Raw genomic sequence first — 26164 nt, forward strand, 5'->3', positions numbered from 1 at the left:
TTTAGTAGTTTTTAAGACAGTAACTTCCGGGGCCTAATCACAACAAAAAGTAAGGAAAGAAGAATCAATGTACTGATTAAAAGTTATTGTTAAGGACTAGACCAGCAACAGATTCAACATCCCATTTCTTTTCCTTTCCTGATGTTAGAAACGATATCAATATAGAGCTCCAAAGCATTGAATATCCTTGCATCTATGACACATGCAAAACTTAAAAATATCAACCACATTGAACAGTGTAAAAGTCTTTAATTGCTATTAATGTATATCTTAATCCAGCCCTTCATATTTAATATTTGTCATTTGATGTTAGTGAACAAATGGCGACTAAATATTTCCTAGACTTGTATCTGTGATAGTACTGTGGGAGTGACGAATTACCAGACTTTTGTTTCCTCTATACAGTGTTGCTAAGTCTCGCGTCTCAGAGGGTGGAGTTCCTAGTAATAGAATGGTTTGGTACTCCCTGGATGAAGTCTGTCCTCGAAGACTGGAAACGAAGGGAAAGAGGTTCTCTACCAGGGCCAATCGAGTACTGCATCATTTTCTATGTTATAAGTAAGTGTGAAATTATTACATCATTATAATTATATGTACATCAAATATAAAACCACAGTTTTCCACAAAAATAATCTCAAAACACTCAACGAACTATACATGTTAAATAGTCACTTAACTTCATTTTTTCTACATCATTTTACACAAGTAAATAAAGTTTTAGAAAGAGAATTCGAATTTAGATGAAAGTACGATACCAGTATGTCCTTTCTGGACTGCAGTTTATTCTATCTGAAATTTCTCTTTATGCGGAGTATATATCTGAATTAAATATAATAAATATACGCACGGCAATCTATAATCAAAAACAAACAAGAAGCTGCCTAGCGGTGACTAATTCACTCAAAGTGGCCGAAAAAAGTCATTCATGCGCAGTAACATATACTAGAATTTTTAGATAACTTATTATGAGTGTTGCTGAGGTTAAGAAATGCATTATTAAGCTAAGGTGAACTTGAAATTCATGTAAAGATTCTGTATTAGAAAGAAGATGATCCCAATGAGTAAAACTGTGTAAAGTTTTTAGTGTTAAAAAGGAAGAGCATTTTTTTGGATGGGGGATTAGGAAAATATTAATATAATGATTTTAAATATGATGGACAGTTAAAATTTAAGAACGATATTTTGAAAGAGTAATAATGATCAATAGAATATACTGTATGAAAAATAGAAGAGTCTTGCAATGACTTCAAACGTATAAAATGTAAAAGGAAGAGTGATAAGGGATGTAGGAAGCCTGTAATTGTATATAAAATTATGATATTAAAAATAGAATGCAGGAAGGAACGTGAGTGGAGTGTGATCTAGGAGGAGAAATAACAGATGGTGGATATTTAAGATCAGTAAGGAGAAATGGACTATTGTACGTATTAGATATCATATTATAGTATCTTTAATTTTTACTGTCTTTGGAAGTTGATTTATTATTGATGAATTTGAACACTGTATCTTGCATTTTTTCTATATTTATCAAGCTGTAATATGACGTTATTTTTGCAGACTTTATTAATAATTCAAAAAAAAATTCATAATCTAGCAAAAATGTAACAAAATTAACAGTTTAGGCCCTATATAATTAGTTGAAATACATAAAACGAATAAAACCAATTGTGTTACAAATTGAATTAATTCAAATGTGTAGTCACGTTAAGGTATGCAATACCGTATCATAGTTCATGGAAATAAACCGTAAATAATAATATTATTCGCAAGATTGGTTACGAAACTCGTAAAACATAAGAGAAAGCACTTTTGTTTAAGTCTTACATGCACTAAATTTTATAGAAAAGGAATTTTTGGTACCGGTACTGAAAATCAATAGAAATAGGCTACTATAAAACCGTAAAATAATTTTTTTTTTATCCAATGCCACCAAGTTGTCTTTTCGACATTTCTGGTCCCGTAAAATAAATAAATAAATAAATGCCATATTTCAGAACAGTAGGCTAATGCTTTGTTTTTCATCTACACAGGTTTGATATGGTGTGAAGTGAGGTCGTTATGGGTTGATGGCCTTCTGGAATACATTGGAGACCTTTGGAATATAGTAGACTTCATCACAAATGTCTTCTATTTAATTTGGATCAGTCTTCGATTCACTTCATGGTATATAGTACAGGTATGAGGAGCCCACAAAATGTAGTAGGGTACTCTCCCCTCAAGATAATTGTTTGCTTATCAAAGTACGGTATCTCATTTTTAATTCCAGAAATAAAAACTTAAAAATTCTGAAAGTTATAGCTTTTCTTATTTATATTTCTCCCACAGGGATAGGTTATGTGTCCCTTATCTTGTACCAGTTGTGTTCTAAAATAGTGGCCTTGCACCATGCTGACCACATTACCATGGAGTCTCGATACTTTTGGGTATATAGTGTTGGTTCACAATCCCCAATGAAGAGATGAAACAGCTCTAAAGGCCAATCAATACTTTTTTCTTATCTTCATCTTTTTATTACTATGATGTACTGAAGTACATATGGAGTTTCAGTGCAGTAATTCTGCGTTTCCATATGGTGAAGGATAGGTGGAATTTTTCTCTGTTCTACCTATCCTTCATCTTTCTAGCTAAATGACAAGAGATTTTATTAGCTTTCCATAATAGCAACCCTGTCCAAATCCAGACAAATAAAAATTGAATTAAGTATGTCGGAAGAAACGGTGTTAGTAAACTCAGGAAACTCCTGAATCTTTTCATATTGTCCAAGAGCACAGCCACATGGAATCATATGGTAAGTTTTTTACAGAACAAGTACAATGTAGTAATCACAGAATGCCAATGCCTGAATATAGCATCAGAGAAAATGGATAATTTTTATAGCTGAGCCCCTGGCCTACACAGACTCTGCTGTATGTTTCACTGAGACACATTTTAATTAATCGAACTAGTTTCTTGGGAATATCAAATTCAATAAGAATATTATATAAAACTTCTCTCTTAACAGAGTCATATGCCCTTTTGAAATCTACGAATAACTGTTGTACTGTGCCCTTATACTCCCATTTTTCTCCAATATCTGTCGAATACAAAAAATCTGATCAATAGTCTATCTATTACGCCTAAAACTACATTGATGATTCCCAATAATTTCATCTACATATAGAGTTAATCTTCTCAAAAGAATATTGGACAAAATTTTGCATGGCGTCAGTAAAAGTGATACCGGTATACCTCTAAAATTACTACAGTTACATAGTCTTTTCCTCCTCCTTAAAGATAGGTATAATTATGGACTCCTTCCATTGTTCTGGTACAATTTCCTTCTCCCAAATATCATGTAGTTTAAAAAAATTATGTATTTTTTACTTATGAACTAAATTACAACATTTGGTTGGTCAGTCAGTTGATTGGTTGATAGCTAACACATCCAGATATGATTGACGAAGATCTTAAAAAGAGTTTGCTATTCTGATAGTGTGAAGAATTCCATTTCTGTGGTCGAAGTACTTGTAAAACAGAATTAATCAGTGGCGAAGCTACATTAATACAACTGGGTATTCTAAAGTTCAAACCTTATATTTTTTGTAGATAAATTCCAGTCGGCGTATTTTTCGCTCTGCAAAGATGTCAATGATGCGTTCTTTGAAGATGTCGTCCCTGGAAAGACTGTTTAACAAACCCTTCTCAATAGCCAGAGTACTCAAATTGCTCAGTCTAGAATCTGGCATGGAGTTCCTTAAAAATGTCTTAACTCTCTTCAATGCACTCATACTTCGTTCACTCGACACAGTAGATACAGGGAAGGTGAGAATCAGTCTTATGAGCCGCACTGTTTCTTGATAGATAGGCCATTGTTCAAAAAATAGTTCAGCAACAAACCTGCAGGCAAATGCTTTGTTTGGTCAGAGTAAACGTTCGTTAGTTCATTTTGAAGCTGTTCACTGTCAAAGTATGGATACTTTTTTTACTAATGCGCTCAACTTAAGTGACGTAAACACTGATCTATAAGCAGGGAACTGTTTTTTCATCGAGTAATTAAACAAAATTAAAGTTTTTAAGATCTTCAAATCTCGATTCCATCTGTAGCACTATGGTATCAATTATTTCAAAAGCTAGGACTTGTAGTGCCATAAATTATCCTGATCCTGCCTGAGTGCCTTGGCATCTTTGATGCACTCCTCAACAGTTTCCTGATTTCTAAGAGATTTTACATTTGTTACAGGAAGTTTTACTTCATGATTGCAAATGCTGATATTTGATGTACACTTTATTTGCAACATACTGTATAAGTGGTCAATGTAAATAAATAATATTTTCCGCAGTTGCGAGCGTCGTTAAATAAACCATAATTTAATTTTCTACGGGGAAGATAACTATATACATAGAAGTCAATGACAAGAGGATAGATAGGATGGAGATCTTAATAATAACAAATTACAATGAAAGCAGTAGTGATAGTGTAGTGGCAAAATTTTCTAATAACAATAAACGCACAGTCTGTAACGTTTTATTACATTTGGTTTTCTTAACTTATCGGCATTATAGGTCTATTTACACGAGTTCTGAGTGTACTTCTACTGTCATGGCGTTTGGCAGGTTGGATAGTGACTCGCTTCTTTACTTAACATTTAAAATTTCAGGGGCCAAAAAGATCTGCGACACTTTTTTTTTAATACCATAATTTCTCACCAAGAGGAGCTACTCCTCTTGTTTCTCACACACTGACAGATTGCAGCGTTGCCAACCGTGGCCGAATTCGGCTAAACGTAGCTTTTAGCAGAATGATCGTAGCCGAATGAGATTCGATCGAATGACCATTTGTGAATACTCAATTTTATGTGTAAACACGTTCTTCTATCAAATTTTATTTTCTCACACTCTAATAGCCATAAGAAGTTTCTCGCTTCCTCAAAAAAATTACGAAAACATAATAGAAAATTTAAGGTAGGACTGAATTCCGGACACTGCAACCATTATTTATGGCAAGGAAAGCTTTATTATTTTCAGTTTTCTTTTCCGTTATGTGAATAGCGCCCATTGTTTAACGGTAAATTCCTGGATTCGTGAATTCGCCGACACCTGACAGTGTCTTTATTGGGAGTCGTCTATGCAACAAAAATGAACTGGCCCTAAATTAATGAATGACATATCCAACACATCCGCCTTCCAACATTGTAACTATAGCATAGGTCATGGATTCTGTTTCTGAATGTGTGTGGCTTCATTTTGGTATTTGTAGCTGAATTTCGGGATGTTTGTAGCAGACTCGCTAATATTGAGGTTGGTAACGCTGAATGACACGTTTTTTTTTTTTTTTTTTTTTCGTGACCCTTTCTATTACCTTTTTCTTTTTCTGTTTTTCAGCTTTCTTAAACCATGCCCAAGGCGGGACTCGAGCCCACAACCTTTCAGAACAAGCGATAGAGACATGCCGTGGCCCTACCGCTTGAGCCATCCAGGTCGGCAACATGTTCAGAGTCTAGGCTCTTCACAGAGCTGTCTAGCATTAGTGACGTATGCAAGCACTCTGGTTGGTGCATGTGCATATGCTTTCTCTATCTGCTGTAGCGAGCCTGGTTTGAAACAGTATCATTCAGCCACAATGTAGTTGTGTGCTGGTTCCGCGCCGAGGAGCTGGCGTCAATCCTTCCGTAATTAGAGAGCGTAATACTAGAATGATTTCATTTACCTATACTAATGAAAACAGGAAAATGTAAATGCGCTTATTTCTTGAAAATCAAATGGGTATTCTAAGGCTCACAGATTACCCTTCAGCTTCGCCCCTGGAATTAATTATAATTAATTACCCCAGTGTTAGGATGATAAGGAAGGATTGTCATTAACAGAGTTGATGTTTGACGTATATATCATAAAGACACACGAATTTTGCCTGAACTCTTCTCAGTCAGACACAGGGTTCTTTCCCATGCCATAATTAGTACCACATAAGCTTTCCTTATTTACTTGTACTTATTTTTTTTAAAGAATATTTTTATTTTATTAAAAATATTCAATATCTTTAGTTGAATTTTAATTTAGCCACCACTTAATTGAGAATGACTAAATTATAAAAGTAATTTTAGTATTAACTGATGCATAACTGCAGAACGGAACTAGATCTTGTTTGGTTTACTATTTACAACAATCTTTGATTGCAGAGAGAATATCTTCAGGGGAAGAATCCCTGGTATCCTCGTGAACAATGGGACCCGTATGATCCGATGCTTCTCTCAGAAGGGGCTTTTGCAGCAGGAATGATCTTTAGGTACTATGTGTAAATAAATGTTTTGGGTATGAAATCAATGAAAGATTATATATTAATTTAAGACAGTCTTATTTTGCAATGTTTTGCGAATATTTGCAGTATTCTACTTTAGTGTTGGAATGTTTTAATGCATGATATTTTATAATTTGTTTTTCAGTTACATGAAGTTGGTGCATATATTCAGTGTTAATCCCCATTTGGGACCTCTACAGATCTCACTTGGTCGAATGATTATTGATATTCTTAAGTTTTTCTTCATCTACTCTTTGGTGCTTTTTGCATTTGGCTGTGGTGAGTGGCAATAATGCTTAAAGTAGGATGTTTGAAATTAAGTAGCTAAAAGACAGTGAGTGTGAAAAATAGCTAGTATAGTCCATATGCACCTCTTTTATCAGACAGTACATCTTACGTAATGATATGTGTCAGAGGAAGAACAATAACTGTCTGTATACAGTACATCATAAGTATGATTATAGAAATATGTTATTAGTCAGAGATGTATGCAATGGAGGGGAAAAGAAACTGGCCACTCTATCCCATTATCTCCTGACTTAGTTGCCTCACGAGTGATGATGTCACTTATGAGGTTCAAACCTGTCTTTGGACTGTTGACTAAACAACAATGTTTAAAAATATCCAAAACTAATGAACAGGTTTCTTTATAATTCTATGGAAGGACTAAAGAGATGCCTTTGAGCACTATCATCACTAAATTATTTATTATGCATACTGGACCCCTTGGAGGATGAGATGAGTCCAGAGATCTCTGCAGGTACATTTATACCCCGAAATACATTCATGCAGACAATTTTCTTATGGAAATACATTTGTCTGAACAACTATTTTAATGAATTTAAATACTATTATAGTCACAATCATACCATGGCATGATTGTGACTATAATAGTATTTAAATTCATTAATATGTCACATCAACGGACGTCCATACGTCACCAAATATCGTAATATGAAGATAACTATTTTAAATTTTCCTCTGAGAAAATGATTTTCTGTGCACAATCCCACAAGTTTATTGAACCATCTCTGTCTTTTCCTGGAAGTAATGCTTCAATGGAGAAAGCTGTTGTTGTTGTTTTCCAATGGCCACTTTTGGGATCATTTAACCCATTTTGCTTCTTGCCTCCAGTAAAGAGAACTCACTGTTGTGTTTCTTTCTTGAGTTTAGTGTATTGAAGCAGATGTTATTTGTTCATTGATGATCCTAGTATGTTGCATAGTGGGCATTCTTCTGTTTTGTGAATTTACATCTTGCAAATATGTGATGCAAGGCAATCATGTCCTGTATTCAACCGGAAAATAGCTACGGCTTTCTTTCTGAGTTTTTACACTGTATGTCTTCCTTATTTTTGCCAATTTTTTTTCCCTTGTGATTTCTGATTATATTTATGGAGCATTTCGGCTTTTAATTTAGTTTTAATTTTGATACTTAATGTGTAGCACTCATAGTTTTATTTTGTCTATGTAATTTTGTGCCCTTTTTTGCTAGTTCATCAGCAATGTCAATACAATTTATGCCAACGTGTGATGGCATCCACAGAAAACATATTTCAGTCTGTGCATTTCCAAGAATTTTTATTTATTTCCTTATTTCACTGATTTTCCTTGTAACAGTTCTTTTGTTTGATGCTATGGCTTGTATTGCTGCTTTCGAATCTACTAATAAACATATTGGGTCTATATATCAAATGTTCTGAAGTAAATAGTATTGCTTCTATTTCTGCATCAAAATTAGATCTGTTTTCACCTACAGCTATATAATATGTACTCCAGCTCCAGCATTGGAGAAAGTGGACATCCCAAAAATCTAGAATGACTTTAGATACTGTTCGAGCCATGCTTGCTATGAACTTTAACATGATATGTCAGGAATTTGCTACAAAATTGCTGATCGAGAGAAAACCTGCTTAAAAAATTTCACTCTTGTGGAAACATAAGTAGTTTAGGTAGTAATTAAGTAGAATGAATATTTTTTAGTGTGTAAATTAAATGAAAATTTCGTTATTTAAAGCGTTTAAACACAATGCAACTGAATGACAACTAACATAAATGTTAAAAGCACTAGTTTTTTTATCTGTTCCCGGAAATTATGAAAAAAATCGTGTGACATTACCTTAAATATGTGTTTTAACCGAAGAAGTAGTTCAATCGAGGATGATGTAAGAAAAAAATCAGTTAAAATGATAAGCTTTTAGTATAATGCTTTACACTAGGCCTAGATAATTCAAATGAAAGAAATAAGAAATCTTATCATCTTGCAGGAATGAACCAGTTGTTGTGGTATTATGCAGATCTAGAGAAAAGAAAATGTTACCACACACCAGATGGTTTAGCAGATTTTGACAATGAGGATAAGGCTTGTTCCATCTGGAGAAGATTTGCTAAGTAAGTACCACCATGTTAATCATATCAGTATGTGAAATTTAATTGAATACATCAAAGCTATGATTTTAAAGCTCTTCCTTAAGTAACAAAATAGAATGTTCAGAGAAAGACAGATATAAAAACAGCATATTATCCAACATGTCCAAAATCAAACATGCTTGCTGAAAGCATGTACCGGTTAACAATTTAAATCCATTTAAGGGGGGGAAAATAATTTTTTTTCTGTAACATCATACCTGTACTACTTTTGCTTTACTCATATAAATGAAAATAAAAAAAATATTAATACAAGGAAGCTTTGATTCTCGCCATTAATTCATTCCACAAAACTATGACAGTTACCCATGGTATGATACAGTGACAATTCATTCCGAAAATAGGACTTTGCCCATATTAACATCTTTTTTCACAACCATAAGGCAAATGTCAGGTAATCTATGGCGAATCCTCGGTCTCATTTCGCCAAATACCATCTCGCTAACACCAATCCTGCTAAATAAGCTAGTACCAGTACTGTAGTTGATACAATGTTGTTAAATAACCAACTAAAAAAGAATAGAACCTAGGTCATACAAACATCTTTCTTAGATTATAACTTAAAACAAAATTATGTATATATACATCTTGATTACACAACTTTTAACACTGTATCACTTCGGAATATGTATGATAATAACCAGGGAACGGATTTATATGGACTAAAAATATATGAAATATGTAAATATATATGTAGATATTTTTACCAAAATATGGAATTAAATATGGATTTTTACCAAAATATGGAATTAAATATGGACTTAAAATTATAAAAAAATGACTATGTACGTTAAATATTGGTACATTTTAATCAAACTAAACAAAAAATATAATGGACGTACCTTATCTTCCAATGTAGTTTCAACAAAACACAATTTTTATTGTCTGTTACCATAACAATAGGTTACAAACATTTCTTTCAAGTGCTGAAAAGTGAATCTTCTTCTATTGTCTCTGAGGATAGATTTATACTGACTAAAAGAGCGTTCGACGTCACAAGAAGTAACTGGTACATAATTCAATTTCATAATGTCTGCTGGGGATAAGTCCAAGTTAATCTTCACTGTTGATTCACCACTCATCACAGCAACAACCTTTTGTAGTTCTTCATATCCAGGGTTTTTTGAAAGTACAGTGTCCACCTTAGCTCTTACTGCATCTGCAACTTTACCTCTACCACGATTCAGTTGTTCCACAGTACTATTTATAATTTCAAAACTTTCAGATAGTGAAAGGTGCCTATTTTGGAGACTTTTGAGCGTTTTTATGATGCATGAAAATGTATGCTGAATGTGAGCTAAGTCATTCTTCACACTTATGTCACAGGTAACTGTTTTCGCAGTATCAATTGAGACTGCATCTTCAGAGTCCAATGCAAGGAGAACATTGTTAATAGAGTCTATATGTTCGGCATAATATTCAACTGCTTCTAGCCATGTACCCCATCTAGTTAAAATTGGCTTTGGTGGCAATGGAATTTCAGGGTACATTTCTTTCAACACGTTAACTCTACTGGGAGCTTTGAGAAATACTTTTTTCACTGATGAAATCAACAAATCTACTTTAGGGAAATTGTCTCTGACCACTTCTGCCACACGATGAAATGCATGCGCCACACAAGTAAAATGAGTCAATTTAGGATATACAACAGATAATGCTTGTCCAGCTTTGACCATATAAGGGGCAGCATCGCTAATAAAGAATAACACATTATCGTACATAATACCCTTTGGCCACAGGATACCCATAGCTTCGTTGAACAGTTTAACTATAGTTTTGTTATTGCACTTTTCTAGAACATCACAATGTAAAAGAATTCGTTCAGAATATTGTTCACTTAACAAACCGATAACTACATTACCAACAAGTCTACCTTCTTTGTCGGGAGTCTCATCAATGGAAACCCAAATTGAACTATCTTTAATTTCATCTCTTATCTTCTGTATTGTCTCATCGTAGATGGATGGAGCATACGTCTTCCTAAGTGTTGACTCATCCGGGATTGTATGTTGAGTATATTTTTCAAGGAATTCCCTGAAGACCTTATTCTTTAGTTTGTAGAGAGGAATATCAGCAGAGATGAGAGAACGGCACAGGTCGATGTTAAACTCAGATCTTACATTCGATGTTGTTGGTTGTGTTAAAAACAATTGTCTCTGCTTGGAATTTAGTTGTTTGTTGGCCTGATGTTTACTAGTTGTAATGTGTTGTTGCACCAGGAACTTTTGTGTAGATGATACTGCACACTGACACAAATTACAAAATAATATTTTATTGTCAGTTGATAAACCATCTTCTTTAAATTCTGAAATGTAACTTGTTAGTTTTGATTTTAAATTGACTGAATGACGTACTTTTGGCATATTTACCGTCTTTATAGTATGATTTACAAAACTGAACCTATGTGTACTCTGACTGGCATTTAACTGTTGAGCTGCACAACTGAAGTCTGTTAAAAATTTTAAATTAAATTAATACAGTTTTGTAACTTACTTTCCCATTGTTGATAGGACTGCTAATTTTCAAATAACTCTGATGTTAAAGGGATTACTGAACATGTGTTTAAATCTCTATTGTTGAAATGTATTTTTAAAAGTTAATGGAATTTTGTTTTGTTTTATTGTTAAACCTAATATAATATGGACTGTTTTATATGAAATATGGAAAATATATGGAAATTAACGAAAATATGTACTAAACTCTAAAATATGGAAAAATATGGAAAATAAAAGTAGGATTTTTCAACCCTACACATTGTGAAACATAAAGATAATGCAAAATATAAATTATATTAGCTTTATAAGTAAATATGTATTTACATATAAATCCTTTCCCTGAATAACTTTCTTGTGTTAAATTTTAATGTACAGTGCCTTGTTAACATGTTTCAACCTATTTTCGGTGATCTTCGAAACATGTTAACAAGGTACGTTAAAATTTAACACAAGAAAGTTCTTATCATACATATTCCGAAACAAAATTATGTATTGCAAGAATCATCATCATCATCATCATCATCATCATCATCATCATCATCATCATCATCATCAAGGATAAAGGCCTAGTGGTCTGGTCTGGTCTGATCTCATTATCCATCCAGTATTCTTTTAACAGAGAGATCTTGGTTCTGTTTATCTGTTGGATGATATTTCAAAATTAAGTTGCGTAACCTCTCTTTAGACATTCTTTCGTCATGTAATCTCCATTTATTCCTGTAATGGCGGATTTTGTCAAGAACTGCTTTAATTTTAAGCACGAATAATAATATGTATGTGTATTTTGTGATCCTGCTGCTGTCCTTCTCATGAATTTCATTTCTGCTACAGTGATGAATTGCAAGAAATATCCTATAAAACTGCCACATTGATTTCATTTCATAACAGAAAATCTTAAGAATGCTATAAAATTAAATAAACATAAAATTACATTTTTAATAGAACAAATTATTTCTTTACTGACTTTGACACTGAAATTAATAGATGACACGCTCATAGAAGACTACGTAACACAGATGGTAGTCCTATGAAGTTAAATCAGTAGTCAACATAGTGTTAGAGGGATTTCAAAACAAGGCCACTGTAGGAGCAATCCTTGTACATTTGAGCAAAGTTTTTGATATGATTTCTTATAAATAGCAATTCAACAATTTTAGCAGATTTAAGCTTCCATTCCATCTGAATTATATTTCTACCAGATGGGATAACAACATTGCTAGCCTGTCAAGCCCGGGTATTATCACGAATCATGCTGTCTGATTTATTTGTTTCAGTTTTTCTGTCAGTTTGTATTAGAAGTATATTATACCGGTACTTTATTTATTTATTTATTTATTTTGTCACATATTAGGCGTAGGCTTGTACATTTCTTACGTCCTATTTCACTAAATGTATGACTGATTTTGTTACAGTTTATTTGAGACGTCACAATCACTGTTTTGGGCCAGTTTTGGGCTGGTGGATCTGATGGCATTTGAGCTCAAAGGCATCAAGAGTTTCACAAGATTCTGGGCTCTTCTGATGTTCGGGTCTTACTCGGTGATCAACATCATTGTACTACTCAACATGCTTATTGCTATGATGTCCAATTCCTATCAGATTATTTCAGTAAGTATTCACTCACTGTTCAATTTTCTCTTCCTTCGTCATGCTATAACAAATTATATCAGGATATCCACAGGTAGTTAAATGTTGATCATGTTATTCGTCTAGATATTCCAAACATCACTTCCGTAAAATTTCATCAGTAAGTATATTTTCTTTGTAATAGTATCCTAATATTCATTGCTCAGATTTTGGTAAATAGAGACCAGCACAATATGAAGAAAATAATTAATTGATGAACTAGTGGACTTACTCATGTTAAATATGAAATATCTGTCCAGCTTGCAGCTGTTTCAGTGCTTCACGCACCATCATCAGAGCCTACTAGATCGCGGCGTTATCTCGAACTTCTCTGCCTGTCAGGAGGGTGTGTTTTATATAAAACACACCCTCCTAACAGGCTCTGATGATGGTGCGTGAAGCACTGAAACAGCTGTAAGCCGGACAGATATTTCATATTTAACACGAGTAAGTGCACTAGTTCATCAATTAATTATATTCAAGTGTTAAAAGTGGTGTACGCAAGATTCAAAATGGGATGAAGAAAATGTTGGCAAAATATGAAATTTATTTGGCAAAATATGAAAATATGAAATAAAATTCAATGCTAAAAACATATTCGTTCCTAAACTATTTTCAGCAGATTTACATCATTATTCACAAAATATACCTTTAGAGTTTCATAGTTTGTCTATATTTAATACCAGTATACTACCAAATAAAATACAATAAATCTGTATACAATTTAAATAATTTGTCAGCATAATCAAATCCTTACCTGAATGCAAGAACTAGGTTTTTAACTGAATTTTGTACACTGAAAAGAACAAAAAATTCTTGCATTTTAAAAAATATCGTCGATATCAACAAATTTAGCTTTATTAAAAACTAGCCATAACCGTGCGCTCTGCTGCACCCATTAGAAATAAATATAAAGTAATTACATAATTAAAATAGGACATTTGATCCAGGGAACATTCGTGTTTGATAGAAGGATAAATCGTTTATTATGTTACTTAATTTAAATTATATTAAAAAAATTAAAATGCGATTATTTTGATCCAGAGACCACTCATTTGGTCATAAAACTTATTTTAGAAAATACAGGAAACGAATGTACAGAATAGCCTATCAAGTTTTCTGTGCATTAGAAGCTATTTTAATCTTACCTGTCCTCGACTCACTCAGAAGTTACTGTAATAACATTATAGCATTATGTCCATCTAGAGAAACTACACTTTCCAATGGTGAATTAATAATTAATTATACAAATTGGTTAATTTAGCTTCCGATATTACTTCATACAAACACAGAAACATTCTCTGTAGGCTATGATCATAGCTTTCGATTGTTGTTGACCAAGGCCCCTTATAGATGAAGTCATTTGTTTTTTATTTCATTACACCACCTTGGCATTGTTATTGTAATTTTGAAACTCATTTATCTCATTAAATATCAGTCCTATCAAAATTTTGCATAGAATAAAACTTATCGGAAATTATTTTTAAAGAAACTTTTGTTATGTAATATTTTTCGTGAAAATTAATAATAAGGGAGATATTTCGATTTATTTAATTCAAGCCCCCTTATAACCCCCCTTTTAAATAAAATATTTTGAATGCCATATAGTCTAAATTCTAAGTTACAACGAACTTAATTTATATTCCAATTTTCATATAAATCGGTTCAGCCATTATCGCGTGAAAAGGTAACAAACATCCAGACAGACAGACAGACAGACAGACATACAAACAAAAATTTCAAAAATGCGATTTTCGGTTTCAGGGCGATTAATTATATATGTTAGGACCAATTATTTTTGGAAAATCGAAATTTACCAGAAAAATTTTGGCTACAGATTTATTATTAGTATAGGTTGTGTTATAAACGTAAGTGCTGACATTTAGTCTTATATCATCGCATTATTACACTCATCAGTGATATCTCGCTCATGCATGTATTACGTCTATTAAAAGAAAAAAGTACTGACATGTCAAATAACAAATTGCAGCATCTTTTGCACAATCTTAAATGTCTAATAAAGGCTACCGGTACTAATAGTACCGTATGCAGAAACTTAAATAATAATGAAAGAAGAATTTTTAAACAAATATGAAAAAGGAAAAAAGAGCATGTTATTGGGCCTTAAGAAATCTAAACGTTAAAAATAAATGTATTAAAAGCCTTTAAGAGCGAAGCAATAACATGACAATGACAGTAAGATTATATTACATTACACTAAATAAAATGTAAATGCTACAATGCAAATGCAGCTCAGTTTTTATTTGAACACATAAATATTAAATCGTGTTATTCTTTAAAAATATTTTCCATGTTTCATGCAGGTTAACGTTAAAAACACCATTACTGTATGTATTTTTCAATATTTATGCAAATATTAGGCCTACATTATGTAAGAGAGAGAAAATATTATAGTTTGGTGACCACTGAAGTAAATGTAAGACATTCTGAATAGCCGGTTAATAATAATTTTTGTAAAAACATATTTGAGAGTAAATGATGCTACATTACATACCTACATACATACATACATACATACATACACGCATACATGCACACACACACATACACACATACATACATACATACAAACATAGTATTCTGCCAAATGGCAGGTCTTTCACTGCAAACCCAGCATTCTCCAATCTTTCCTATTTTCTGCCTTCCTCTTAGTCTCCACATATGATCCATACATCTTAATGTTGTCTATCAACGGATATCTCTTCTCCCCTTCACCATTCCTCTCAATGCATCCTTCAGTAGGCAGTTTCTTCTCAGCCAGCGACCCAACCAATTCCTTTTTCTCTTCCTGATCAGTCTCAGCTAAATTACATATTGGTTCTAATATTAGGGAAGGCATCAAAAGACGAACCTATGTATGTATTGGATCTGTTAGGTACCAAGAGTTAATCTACAAGACTGGACTAGCCTTAAATCGTACTAAAGTGTTAAACAACATTACTTCCACAGGAACGCTCAGACAGAGAATGGAAGTTCGCTCGTAGCCACCTGTGGATGAGTTACTTTGAGGAAGGGGACACTGTGCCACCTCCCTTCAACATGATTCCCACCACAAAGACCTTGATTAAGTTTCTAGGTTGCAGGAAAGGCAATACGACATCCGGATCAATCATGGTCAGTATCATGTGTGTCAGTTCTTCCTCATAACTAACAATAATAACCAAACAACTTATAGGAACTGTTACTCAATTAAAAATTGTAGACATAGTATTTTAGGTAAATTCCTAAATATTGACACAATAAAGAAGTTGGAAAGTTAATCAGTGGTATTTTAAAGATGTCATAAGTAGAAATACAGCAGTAAAAAGAGTTTGAGTACCAGTAAATCATTTTATGATTGCAAAATAATAGGCCTACTATTATTTTTATTGCAATTAAGGTGCATCTCATAGTCAATCAATTACAAAAGACTTCTGAATTCAACCAAAATGTTACACTTGTCTATTTTTCCCCATTTCAAAAGGCTTAAATAAATTATTTTAATTGTTATCCCACAAATATTTGTGATATATATTTCATAGTGAAATGTTATTGAATTTAGTTGTATTTGGTTTTCAAAAATCAACAAACCAAACTGTTCAATAATCTCATTTCACATCATTAATTTACAATGTACCGGTATTTTATTTTTACAGTCAATAGAAGTGCATTACAATGATCTGCTATTGTGTTTCCTCCCCCCCACCCCCACAGTTTTCAATGTAACTTACTTACTATATAACAAAATTTGTTATGTACCGGTATTCTTTGTGTAAAAATATTGCTCCTTTTTAGAATTCTTATCTAATTTCTTTTTTTTTTTAATTATGTACTGTTTATCACTAAGTGCCATATTGGTAGACCTATGTACCGGTACCAGTACTTTAGATTAAAACATACCTGGTAATTATTTTCTTTGGTTCTAAATGTATAAATGTGAAGATAACAGTTCCAATACATACTCGTACATTATAATAAAATGTAAGACATTTCCAAGTCAGTAAGAATAACTTTCCTAAAACTTCTTGATATTGTGCTCGTATTATTTTTCATCTCATCATATTTAAAAGTCAGCGTCTGCTTTACATAAAAGAAAAATAAATAAAGATTATGCTGTAAAGGTGTAGAGGTTAAAGGTCCTTATAGGGCAGGACATGGATAATCCCTTTCAAGACATAATAAGCATCTAAAACATTCTCAATCAAGGCTAGAAAAACTGAAAATGTAAAAAATTCCGTAATGTCTGAACAGAAAATACCGGTAATGTATTCCACTCTACAGTGTATAGAAACGAATTACCAACAAGAGCATAATACCACGTAGCAGAAATTAAGCCATTTAGAGATGCGGAAATTGTTAAGGAGTACCTTCTAGCTGTATGTGACACTTTATTTTCTAAATTTCCAAATACAAAACAGATTTAAGGTGAAATAAAACAACAAATCAACCTGCTCCTATTGATATGATTTTACAAGAAAGTAGCAGAGTCTGCCCATCAACTTCAAAATACAAGTAATATAGGAGTTATGTTACTATATATTGAAATAATAATAATAATAATAATAATAATAATAATAATAATAATAATAATAATAATAACAATAATAACAATAATAATAATGATAATAATAATAATAATAATAATTTAATAATAAAAAATTAGCGTTCTTTTTAATACTATGAAATGCATCGTGGCTCTCAGCAAATTACTATTTCTCACTTTTGGCTGCATTGCTCTATTTCTAATTAAGGAATTATACCCTTGTAAAACCTTACATTATTTCCAAAAACTTTCAGTCGATCTGTTTTTGCACAGAGAAAATCGCATAAGAAGGCTATGGACAGGCACGAGACAGTAATGCATCTGCTGGTCAGACGCTACATCACAGCCGAGACTAGGAAGAGAGACGAGTTCGGTATCACTGAGGACGACGTGATGGAGATTCGACAGGATATATCCACACTGAGATACGAGCTCATAGATATACTCAAGAACAATGGCATGAGAACTCCGAAGATTGATAAAGATGAAGTGCAAGGTAACAAAGTCCACTACCTTGTTCTCCTATCAACTTAGTATTAACAGGAGCAATGCAATATTAATTCACTGCTACTTAGCCTAGTATATTAGTATTAGTATTAGTATTAGTATTTATTTATTTAACCTAGTAGAGATAAGGCCGTCAGGCCTTCTCTGCCCCTCTACCAGGAGATTTCAACTATAATACGAAGAATAAAATTACAATTAGTATTAAATTTACAATTACAATTACAAGTAAAATTACAATTAGTATTAAATTTACAATTACAATTACAATAAAAATCAAAGTACGAAAAGATTACCTCACTAATTAAAGCTAGATAATTTATCATAGAAAAACAAAGAATATTTTATATTTACTGAATTACAAATTAAACCTAGAATAACAAAATTGTATAGTGATGAAATTACTGAATATTGAAATATTTTGTGATAGATTAAGGAAACTATTTACAAGAAATCAATTACTGACCAAGTGCCTAGTAAGTTTGCGTTTGAATTAAATTTTATTTCGACAGTCCCTGATGCTAGCAGGTAGCGAATTCCAGAGTCTTGGCAGGGCTATATGTACACTAGAACCCCCGCTTGTCCAAACTAATTGGAACCGGGGCCTGATCACATCATCGAAATTTCGGATTAAGTGGGAGGCGAGGTTTATGAAGTGTTGAAAGGACATTGCCACTTTGTTAAGATTATCTGCTCTTCTTCAGACAAAGCTAATAGCATAAAAAACAAGGACTAATTCATTCACTAATGATGAAGTAAGTTGTACATACTGTATATTGTATATTCTGAGTTTCTAAATATTGTAGCATTAAATTGATGGAGTTTCAGTTCCGTTTCCCTGCTCTTCCACTCTCTCTCTCTCTCTCTCTCTCTCTCTCTCTCTCTCTCTCTCTCTCTCTCTCTCTCTCTCTCTCTCTCTTGTCTCTCTCTCATGTTCAGATTATGTGCAATTTCGGATTAGTGGGATTCGGGCTAGAGGGTTCTTTGTATGAACTTGTAAGAAGAGCCATTGATTGTAAACTTCTCAAATTTATATATTTGAATAAGCTTACTGTTTTTCAAGATGAAATTAAATCAGGCGAAAGATTTAACTACAACTGGCACAAATTTAACTGTTTCAACTATTGGTACCCTACATGAAAATTGAACATGCCTAAAAATTCCATATTCTTGTGGCTCATAGTGGTGATGGTGACGATAGTGGTGATGGTGATGGTAACGATGGTAGTGGTGACGATGGTAGTGGTGATGGTGACGGTGATAATGGCAGCGGTAGTGGTGGTGAAAGTGGAGATGGTGACTATGAAAATGCTAGTGCGATGATGATGATGATGATGATGATGATGATGATGATCAGACAGCGGTTTTTCGGTCCTTACATAGCGACAAGACGTCACATCTCTTAGCGTACGTAGGGAGCTTAGCATTGAGTTCAGTGACCTTCCTGCAACTGACGTACACTTAACATTCAGTATCGGGACTGAAAATCCGCTGTCTGTTGATGATATAATTAGAAGAAAATACGAGAGTTGGGGCATAAGTCATAGCAACTATTTTTTTTTTCAAAGGTAAGGGTTGGTATCACAAAATGTCACATATCATACGGAAGCCATGCAGTTATAGTGTGTGTTCACAACACAAGATTTTGCAGGATAATTGAATGAATACAGTTATATACAAATGTAGTTTCGCTCTCAATATGACAATCTTAAATTTGTAACTGAAATTATACAAAATAACTTAGAATAAAAGGATTGCAATGAACTACACACAGCTAACAAAGACATATAGATTAAAATTATACAAAATAATAGGAAATGACAATAATTACAATCAACTACACATCGACTGCAATTATACAAAATATATCAAATAAAATTAAGGACAAAGGTACAATTAATTAGTCAACTCTTCAAGAGCATGAAGGCAAATATTAATTACATAATCTTTTAGATCTTCTAAATTTTATATTAGTAAGTACCTACCTTTAGTGGTGTTGATTTCTTATTATGAAGCAGAATAAATAAAGCATGAATAATTAACCAATTAATCAAATAAACAAATATATAAAAATTCTCTCTCTTAAAAATGAAATACAATATGGTTATAATAATTGCAACTTTTAAAAGTTGTCATTGTAACCACATTCCTAATACAAAGTGTTAAAAGTTGTAATCAAAATGTAAAAGCAAAGGGCCTAATTCTTATTGCAAAAGAAGACATAAATTTGCTATAATGAAACCACTGAATTAATGTTCTGAAATGTTTATTTTACAGTTCCAGGAAAGAAGAACAGAGTTATGGAACGTCGTCTACAGAAAGGATTCCAGATTGCTTTTGTCGAAGGACTCGTAACTGAAGCACTTACTGGGAACAAAGAACCAAAGGATGTATTCAGCAAAATTGCTCGTGCTATCGGTCGCCGTGGCAGCAGCCAGAAGAAAAAGAAGGATTGGAATGCAATGGTACGTCGCAATACCACAGTAAGAGACCCTATTGGCAGCTCCAGTGAAGCCATGATCCGTCGATCACGTCAGAGCCTAAGACGACATATAATCTCCGAGCACAGCACAGCTCTGATAACAATGGATCCTGAAAAACTCGTTGAATACAACCCAAAACTATCTGAAGTGACGCCAGCGACAAGAGTTGCATATGCCAAATTCAAGGTGGCAAAAATAAGAGAGGAATTCAACACGAATACTTCTGAAAATGATGATGCAGTATCAGATGATGTTTTTGGGGAAGGAGAAGTTAATGTCGAGCCTCAGACAAAGCAAATACCTCAAGCAGAAACCTCGGACATTTCAATTCCTAGACCCAGACCATGCTCAAGAAAGATGATAGGTGATGAGGTAACTAAAAAATCATGCTCTGAAAACAAACTCGAAGATATAAAAAATCCAGCAGTTGTTATTGATATTTTAAAAACACAAGAACATACCGAATCTTCATTATTAGTCAAAAAAGATTTCAGAGCCAGGACTCCTATCCAGGAAGAAGATGAAGAAGGAGAAGTTAGGTGTGATACGAAATGGGAGAGAGAAAAAGAGGAAGAAGCCAATAATAAGAAAGAACTGAAAGAAGAGGAAGAAACGAGTAATAGAAAAAAACTGAAAGAAAAGGAAGAAGCCAATAATCAGAAAGAAGTAAAAGAAGAAAAGAAAGAAGCCAACAATAGAAAAGACGAATACGTGAAACAATCACCACATATAGAAGTTCCTTTATCAATGAAACCAAGTGGAAAATCTAAAGTAACTGGAGAAATTTTAACTGGATGGTTATAATAAATTCTACCAAATAATCTGTAATTCAGCAAAGACATTTAGTGATACAGGTACAAATATATGCACCATTTTTGTTTTAGGATTGCCATGAAATAAAGTTAGATCCGGTATATTTTAAACAACAGATGTATAGATTAAATATTATGTTTTGTATTTTACTACGCAATATTTGTTGAAATATGTTATGTGCTATAACTCACAACAATTGTAAATAATAGAAATTGTACGAGTACACAGTTTAAATTTTAATATTGAACTTTGTAAACAAATTACTGTTGTTGAAAAATAAAGTGTTTTTCGCGTTATACAGAGCATTCACCAGAAAACAGGTTTCACTCAAGTAAGTGCTGTCGGCCTTTTACTATATCAAACATGACAGCTGAGAAAATAGTAATTACAGTTCCCCTGGATCGAGCAAGTTATGTGGTACGAACAGATAACATAGGCTAAAGGAAGGTCAAGGTTAGAGCATTAGTATACAGCTGACTTTCATTCAGTGCAATTCAGTTTACCCCATTTTGAATCTTGCGTACACCATTTTTAACACTTGAATATAATTAATTGATGAACTTGTAGACTTACTCGTGTTAAATATGAAATATCTGTCCAGCTTACAGCTGTTTCAGTGCTTCACGCACCATCATCAGAGCCTACTAGATCGCGGAGTCATCTCGAATTTCTCTGCCTGTTAGGAGGGTGTGTTTTATTGTTGGAAGGTGTTGAATTGTGGAGTCGAATAGTGTGTGTGTACTGAAATTGATCTGTGTGTTGAGGATTTGATCGGGGTGTGTTTTAGTGTGTTTGTATATTTCATATTGTTCCAGTGTGTTGAGTTTTTGGTTCTTGGGTTGTGTGTGTAGGATTTCCATGTCCGTATTTATGTTATTGTATGTATGGTTAGTATTGGTTATATGATCGGCGTATGTAGATGTATTGCGTCCTCTGGTTATAGCTTTAATGTGTTCTTTGTAGCGTGTTTGGAATGATCTGCCTGTCTGTCCTATGTACGGTATAACTTGTCGCAACTATTACATTTGAGTCTGTATACACCTGTGTGGTCGTATTTATTTGTTTGTGTTTTTTGTGCGTTGAGATGTCTTTGTAGTGTGTTTTCTGTTCTGTATGTTATGTTGTATTTCTGTTTCCTGAATGAAGATGCGATCTTATGTGTGCTTTTGTTTTCATATGTTAGTGTGATGTATTTCTTGTGTTCTTGTGTTTGTGTTGTGTTTTGTGTATTTTTGTGTTTGTTAAGTTTTTGTTTTGTCTTCCTTATGATATTGTCTATTATATTTGTATTGTATCCGTTTTCTTGTGCTATGTATTTGATTGTGTTCACTTCTTCATTGTAGTGTTGTTGGTTCATGGGTATGTTGAGTAATCTGTGTACCATTGTCCTAAATGCAGCATGTTTGTGTTGTATGGGGTGGTTAGATGTGTTGTGTATGTGTGTGGTGGTGGTGGTTGGTTTTCTGTATATTTTGAAGGTGTGTTTGTTGTCGATTTTTGTTATGGTGATGTCTAGGAAATTTATGGACTTGTTGTTTTCAAGTTCTAGTGTGTATTGAAGTTTTGGGTGTAATTTGTTTATGTATTGGTGTAGTTTGTGTATTTGTCTTTTGTTTCCTTTGTATAGTATGAGTATATCGTCTACATATCTGTGCCAGTATATTATGTTGTCTGCATACTTGTTGTGTTCATTGTTGAGTATGTATGTTTGTTCTATGTTGTGTAAAAATATCTCTGCTAGTATGCTGGATATGGGTGATCCCATTGGCAATCCTTCTGTTTGGGTGTAGTATTTGTTGTTGTGTGTGAAATAGTTTTGCTTTGTTATGATGTCTGTGATTTCGATGATTTCTTCGATGTATTCTTGTGGTGTGTTGTTATCTGTGAGCATTTGTTTTAGTATCTGTAATGTGTCTTATATTGGTATATTAGTGTATAAGTTGGTGATATCGAATGATGCTAGTGTTGCACTGTGTGGTATGTGTTGTTGTTTTGTTATGTTGACGAGGTCTATAGTGTTCTTTATTGTTGTCTGTTCTCTGAATGTTATGTTGTTTCTGATGATTTTGTCCATGTGTGTGTGGCTAGTTTGTGTGCTGGTGCCTGTCTGTAGTTGATTAGGGGTCTGATAGGTATGTTTTCTTTGTGTATTTTGGGTAGTGCGACAACAACTCCATAAATTTCCTAGACATCACCATAACAAAAATCGACAACAAACACACCTTCAAAATATACAGAAAACCAACCACCACCACCACACACATACACAACACATCTAACCACCCCATACAACACAAACATGCTGCATTTAGGACAATGGTACACAGATTACTCAACATACCCATGAACCAATAACACTACAATGAAGAAGTGAACACAATCAAATACATAGCACAAGAAAACGGATACAATACAAATATAATAGACAATATCATAAGGAAGACAAAACAAAAACTTAACAAACACAAAAATACACAAAACACAACACAAACGCAAGAAATACATCACACTAACATATGAAAACAAAAGCACACATAAGATCGCATCTTCATTCAGGAAACAGAAATACAACATAACATACAGAACAGAAAACACACTACAAAGACATCTCAACGCACAAAAAACACAAACAAATAAATACGACCACACAGGTGTATACAGACTCAAATGTAATAGTTGCGACAAGTTATACCGTACATAGGACAGACAGGCAGATCATTCCAAACACACTACAAAGAACACATTAAAGCTATAACCAGAGGACACAATACATCTACATACGCCGATCACATAACCAATACTAACCATACATACAATAACATAAATACGGACATGGAAATCCTACACACACAACCCAAGAACCAAAAACTCAACACACTGGAACAATATGAAATATACAAACACACTAAAACACACCCCGATCAAATCCTCAACACACAGATCAATTTCAGTACACACACACTATTCGACTCCACAATTCAACACCTTTCAACAATAAAACACACCCTCCTAACAGGCAGAGAAATTCGAGATGACTCCGCGATCTAGTAGGCTCTGATGATGGTGCGTGAAGCACTGAAACAGCTGTAAGCCGGACAGATATTTCATATTTAACACGAGTAAGTCCACTAGTTCATCAATTAATTAAATTCATTTTAATTTGTGGCAATGCAGTATACATTAGAACAGGAAATCTTAATTTATGATACGTATATTTGGGCGTCCTGAATCCGAAACAGACCACAAAGCCTAATACATGACTGGCAGGTGGTGGTGGTTGTGATGATATTACGAAGAAATCGTACAAAAAGTGTCGTGTTATATTTCCAGTAGTTGACAGTTCCAATACTTACTATAAGATAAGTAGTAAATTACATCCATAATGTATAAGTCATGAGATTTTATTGCCAAAAACTGTTCCAATACTTACTATAAGATAAGTAGTAAATTACATCCGTAATGTATGTCACGAGATTTTATTGCCAGAAACTGGTGCATTGAACTATGGCTAAGTGGGCTGTTACTTGTCCATATCATTTTTTTCAAACGACGTTGACCTAAACAAAACTTGTTCACAGGCATCATACCTTATTAGCAACTTTTCAACCTATGGATCATAAAGGATTTAATAACTGAATAAGTGAGCATGTCTCCATACACGCTTGATAAGAAGAAAGGTAGAGCTTCCATGCTTTTTGACCATGGTACTAGTAAAATATGATGAGATCAGCACCATGTTTCAGTCATCTTTCACCATTGTAAAAGACTCGATACTGGTACTCAATTTTGTATAAGACTGAATTAACCTATGGGGGTGTTTAGAAAGTACTGGCAAGATGAAACTTAATTTGCAACTTGAACTCTACCAATGTACGATCAGTGATCTAATAACATTAAGCAGAGATATTAATAATATTCTATCGCATCTTTACCTCAAAACACAATGTAGAATTTTTCCTCTATTACAACATGGGCTGCAAATATTAGCATTGTCATTGTTATAGCATATCATGCCCATTTCACTCTCACCTTCCAGTGGTGCATTCTGCATCAAAAGACGAGAGACTGTGGTTTCAAGTACAACGGGATAACTTCTTCTTCTTCTTCTTCTTCTTTCAGTCCTGATATTGTTGTAATCTTAACAAAGAATTCTGATCTCACCTCGTCAATGGGTAACCCAGACTTTTTCTACAGACAGTATTTCAACACAGCTAAAGGGACACTGCTGGAGCTCAACTCTTGAAGACATTTTTTTCTATTTAATTGATGAGAAATACGGCTGAAAATAGAATGAAAGCTAAGCTCTCTTACATTATCTTCATTTCATTTTAAGTTACAATTTGTAACTTATAGCCAACTGTTCTCATAAAATTCATTTCACAAGCTTATCCCATTTGAGAGATAACGGTTCATTAAAATGAAGGAAATGTCAATTCAAGCCAATTCAACGGATTTCTAAGGTCGCAAACTTATTTGCATGTGGATTTTAGAACTGTAGTCCCAAGGGTAGGCCTACTTAATGGTACCGGTACAACTTTAATTGAAAAAATTCTAAATTTAGAATTTGCAAAAGCATGAGTAGGCTTAATGTTTTTAAAGAAACTACAGAAATGAAAACACATGAAAATAGGGTGATACGAGCCTTGAACAAGTATTAAAAAATACTTATTTTAAGGTTAGGAAATAACAAGTGTGAATATTGCAAAAGAATATTATTGTATTCCACAGGAAAATGAGAAGACTTGAAAAGATGGAACGATTGTATTTCAATCATAAAGGTTAACAGTTCTACAATAAATGCAGAAGAAGAACTTAAAAAAAATCCCCCCCCCCCAAATGACTGGAGCTTGATTTCACACCACTAGTTCTTATGCTTTCCAGTAAAGTCCTAGTAGGTATTTTCCCATTGAGCCTCGTCCTCTGCAGTGTAACAAGTGTTCTTTGTTTGAAGCTACATCCTCTCCACTCAGGGAACACCTTATTTCTGAGACTAATTCTAT

General features: G+C 33.5%; 1 protein-coding gene across 1 annotated transcript in view; it reads left to right on the top strand.

Moving 5' to 3' along the window:
* LOC138709307 (transient receptor potential protein-like) overlaps window positions 1–21298 on the top strand; it is a 48651-nt gene extending 27353 nt beyond the window's left edge. Inside the window, exons 9-17 of the mRNA XM_069839982.1 lie at window positions 406–558; window positions 2031–2176; window positions 6156–6262; window positions 6420–6553; window positions 8541–8664; window positions 12608–12803; window positions 15792–15956; window positions 17638–17860; window positions 20146–21298. Of these exons, the coding sequence (XP_069696083.1) occupies window positions 406–558; window positions 2031–2176; window positions 6156–6262; window positions 6420–6553; window positions 8541–8664; window positions 12608–12803; window positions 15792–15956; window positions 17638–17860; window positions 20146–21155 (2258 nt within the window). The 3' untranslated portion in view covers window positions 21156–21298. The remainder of the gene's footprint in view (window positions 1–405; window positions 559–2030; window positions 2177–6155; window positions 6263–6419; window positions 6554–8540; window positions 8665–12607; window positions 12804–15791; window positions 15957–17637; window positions 17861–20145) is intronic.
* Window positions 21299–26164: the final 4866 nt, after the last annotated feature.

This window comes from Periplaneta americana, chromosome 11 (genome assembly GCF_040183065.1).
Source record: "Periplaneta americana isolate PAMFEO1 chromosome 11, P.americana_PAMFEO1_priV1, whole genome shotgun sequence".
Lineage (NCBI taxonomy): Eukaryota > Metazoa > Arthropoda > Insecta > Blattodea > Blattidae > Periplaneta > Periplaneta americana.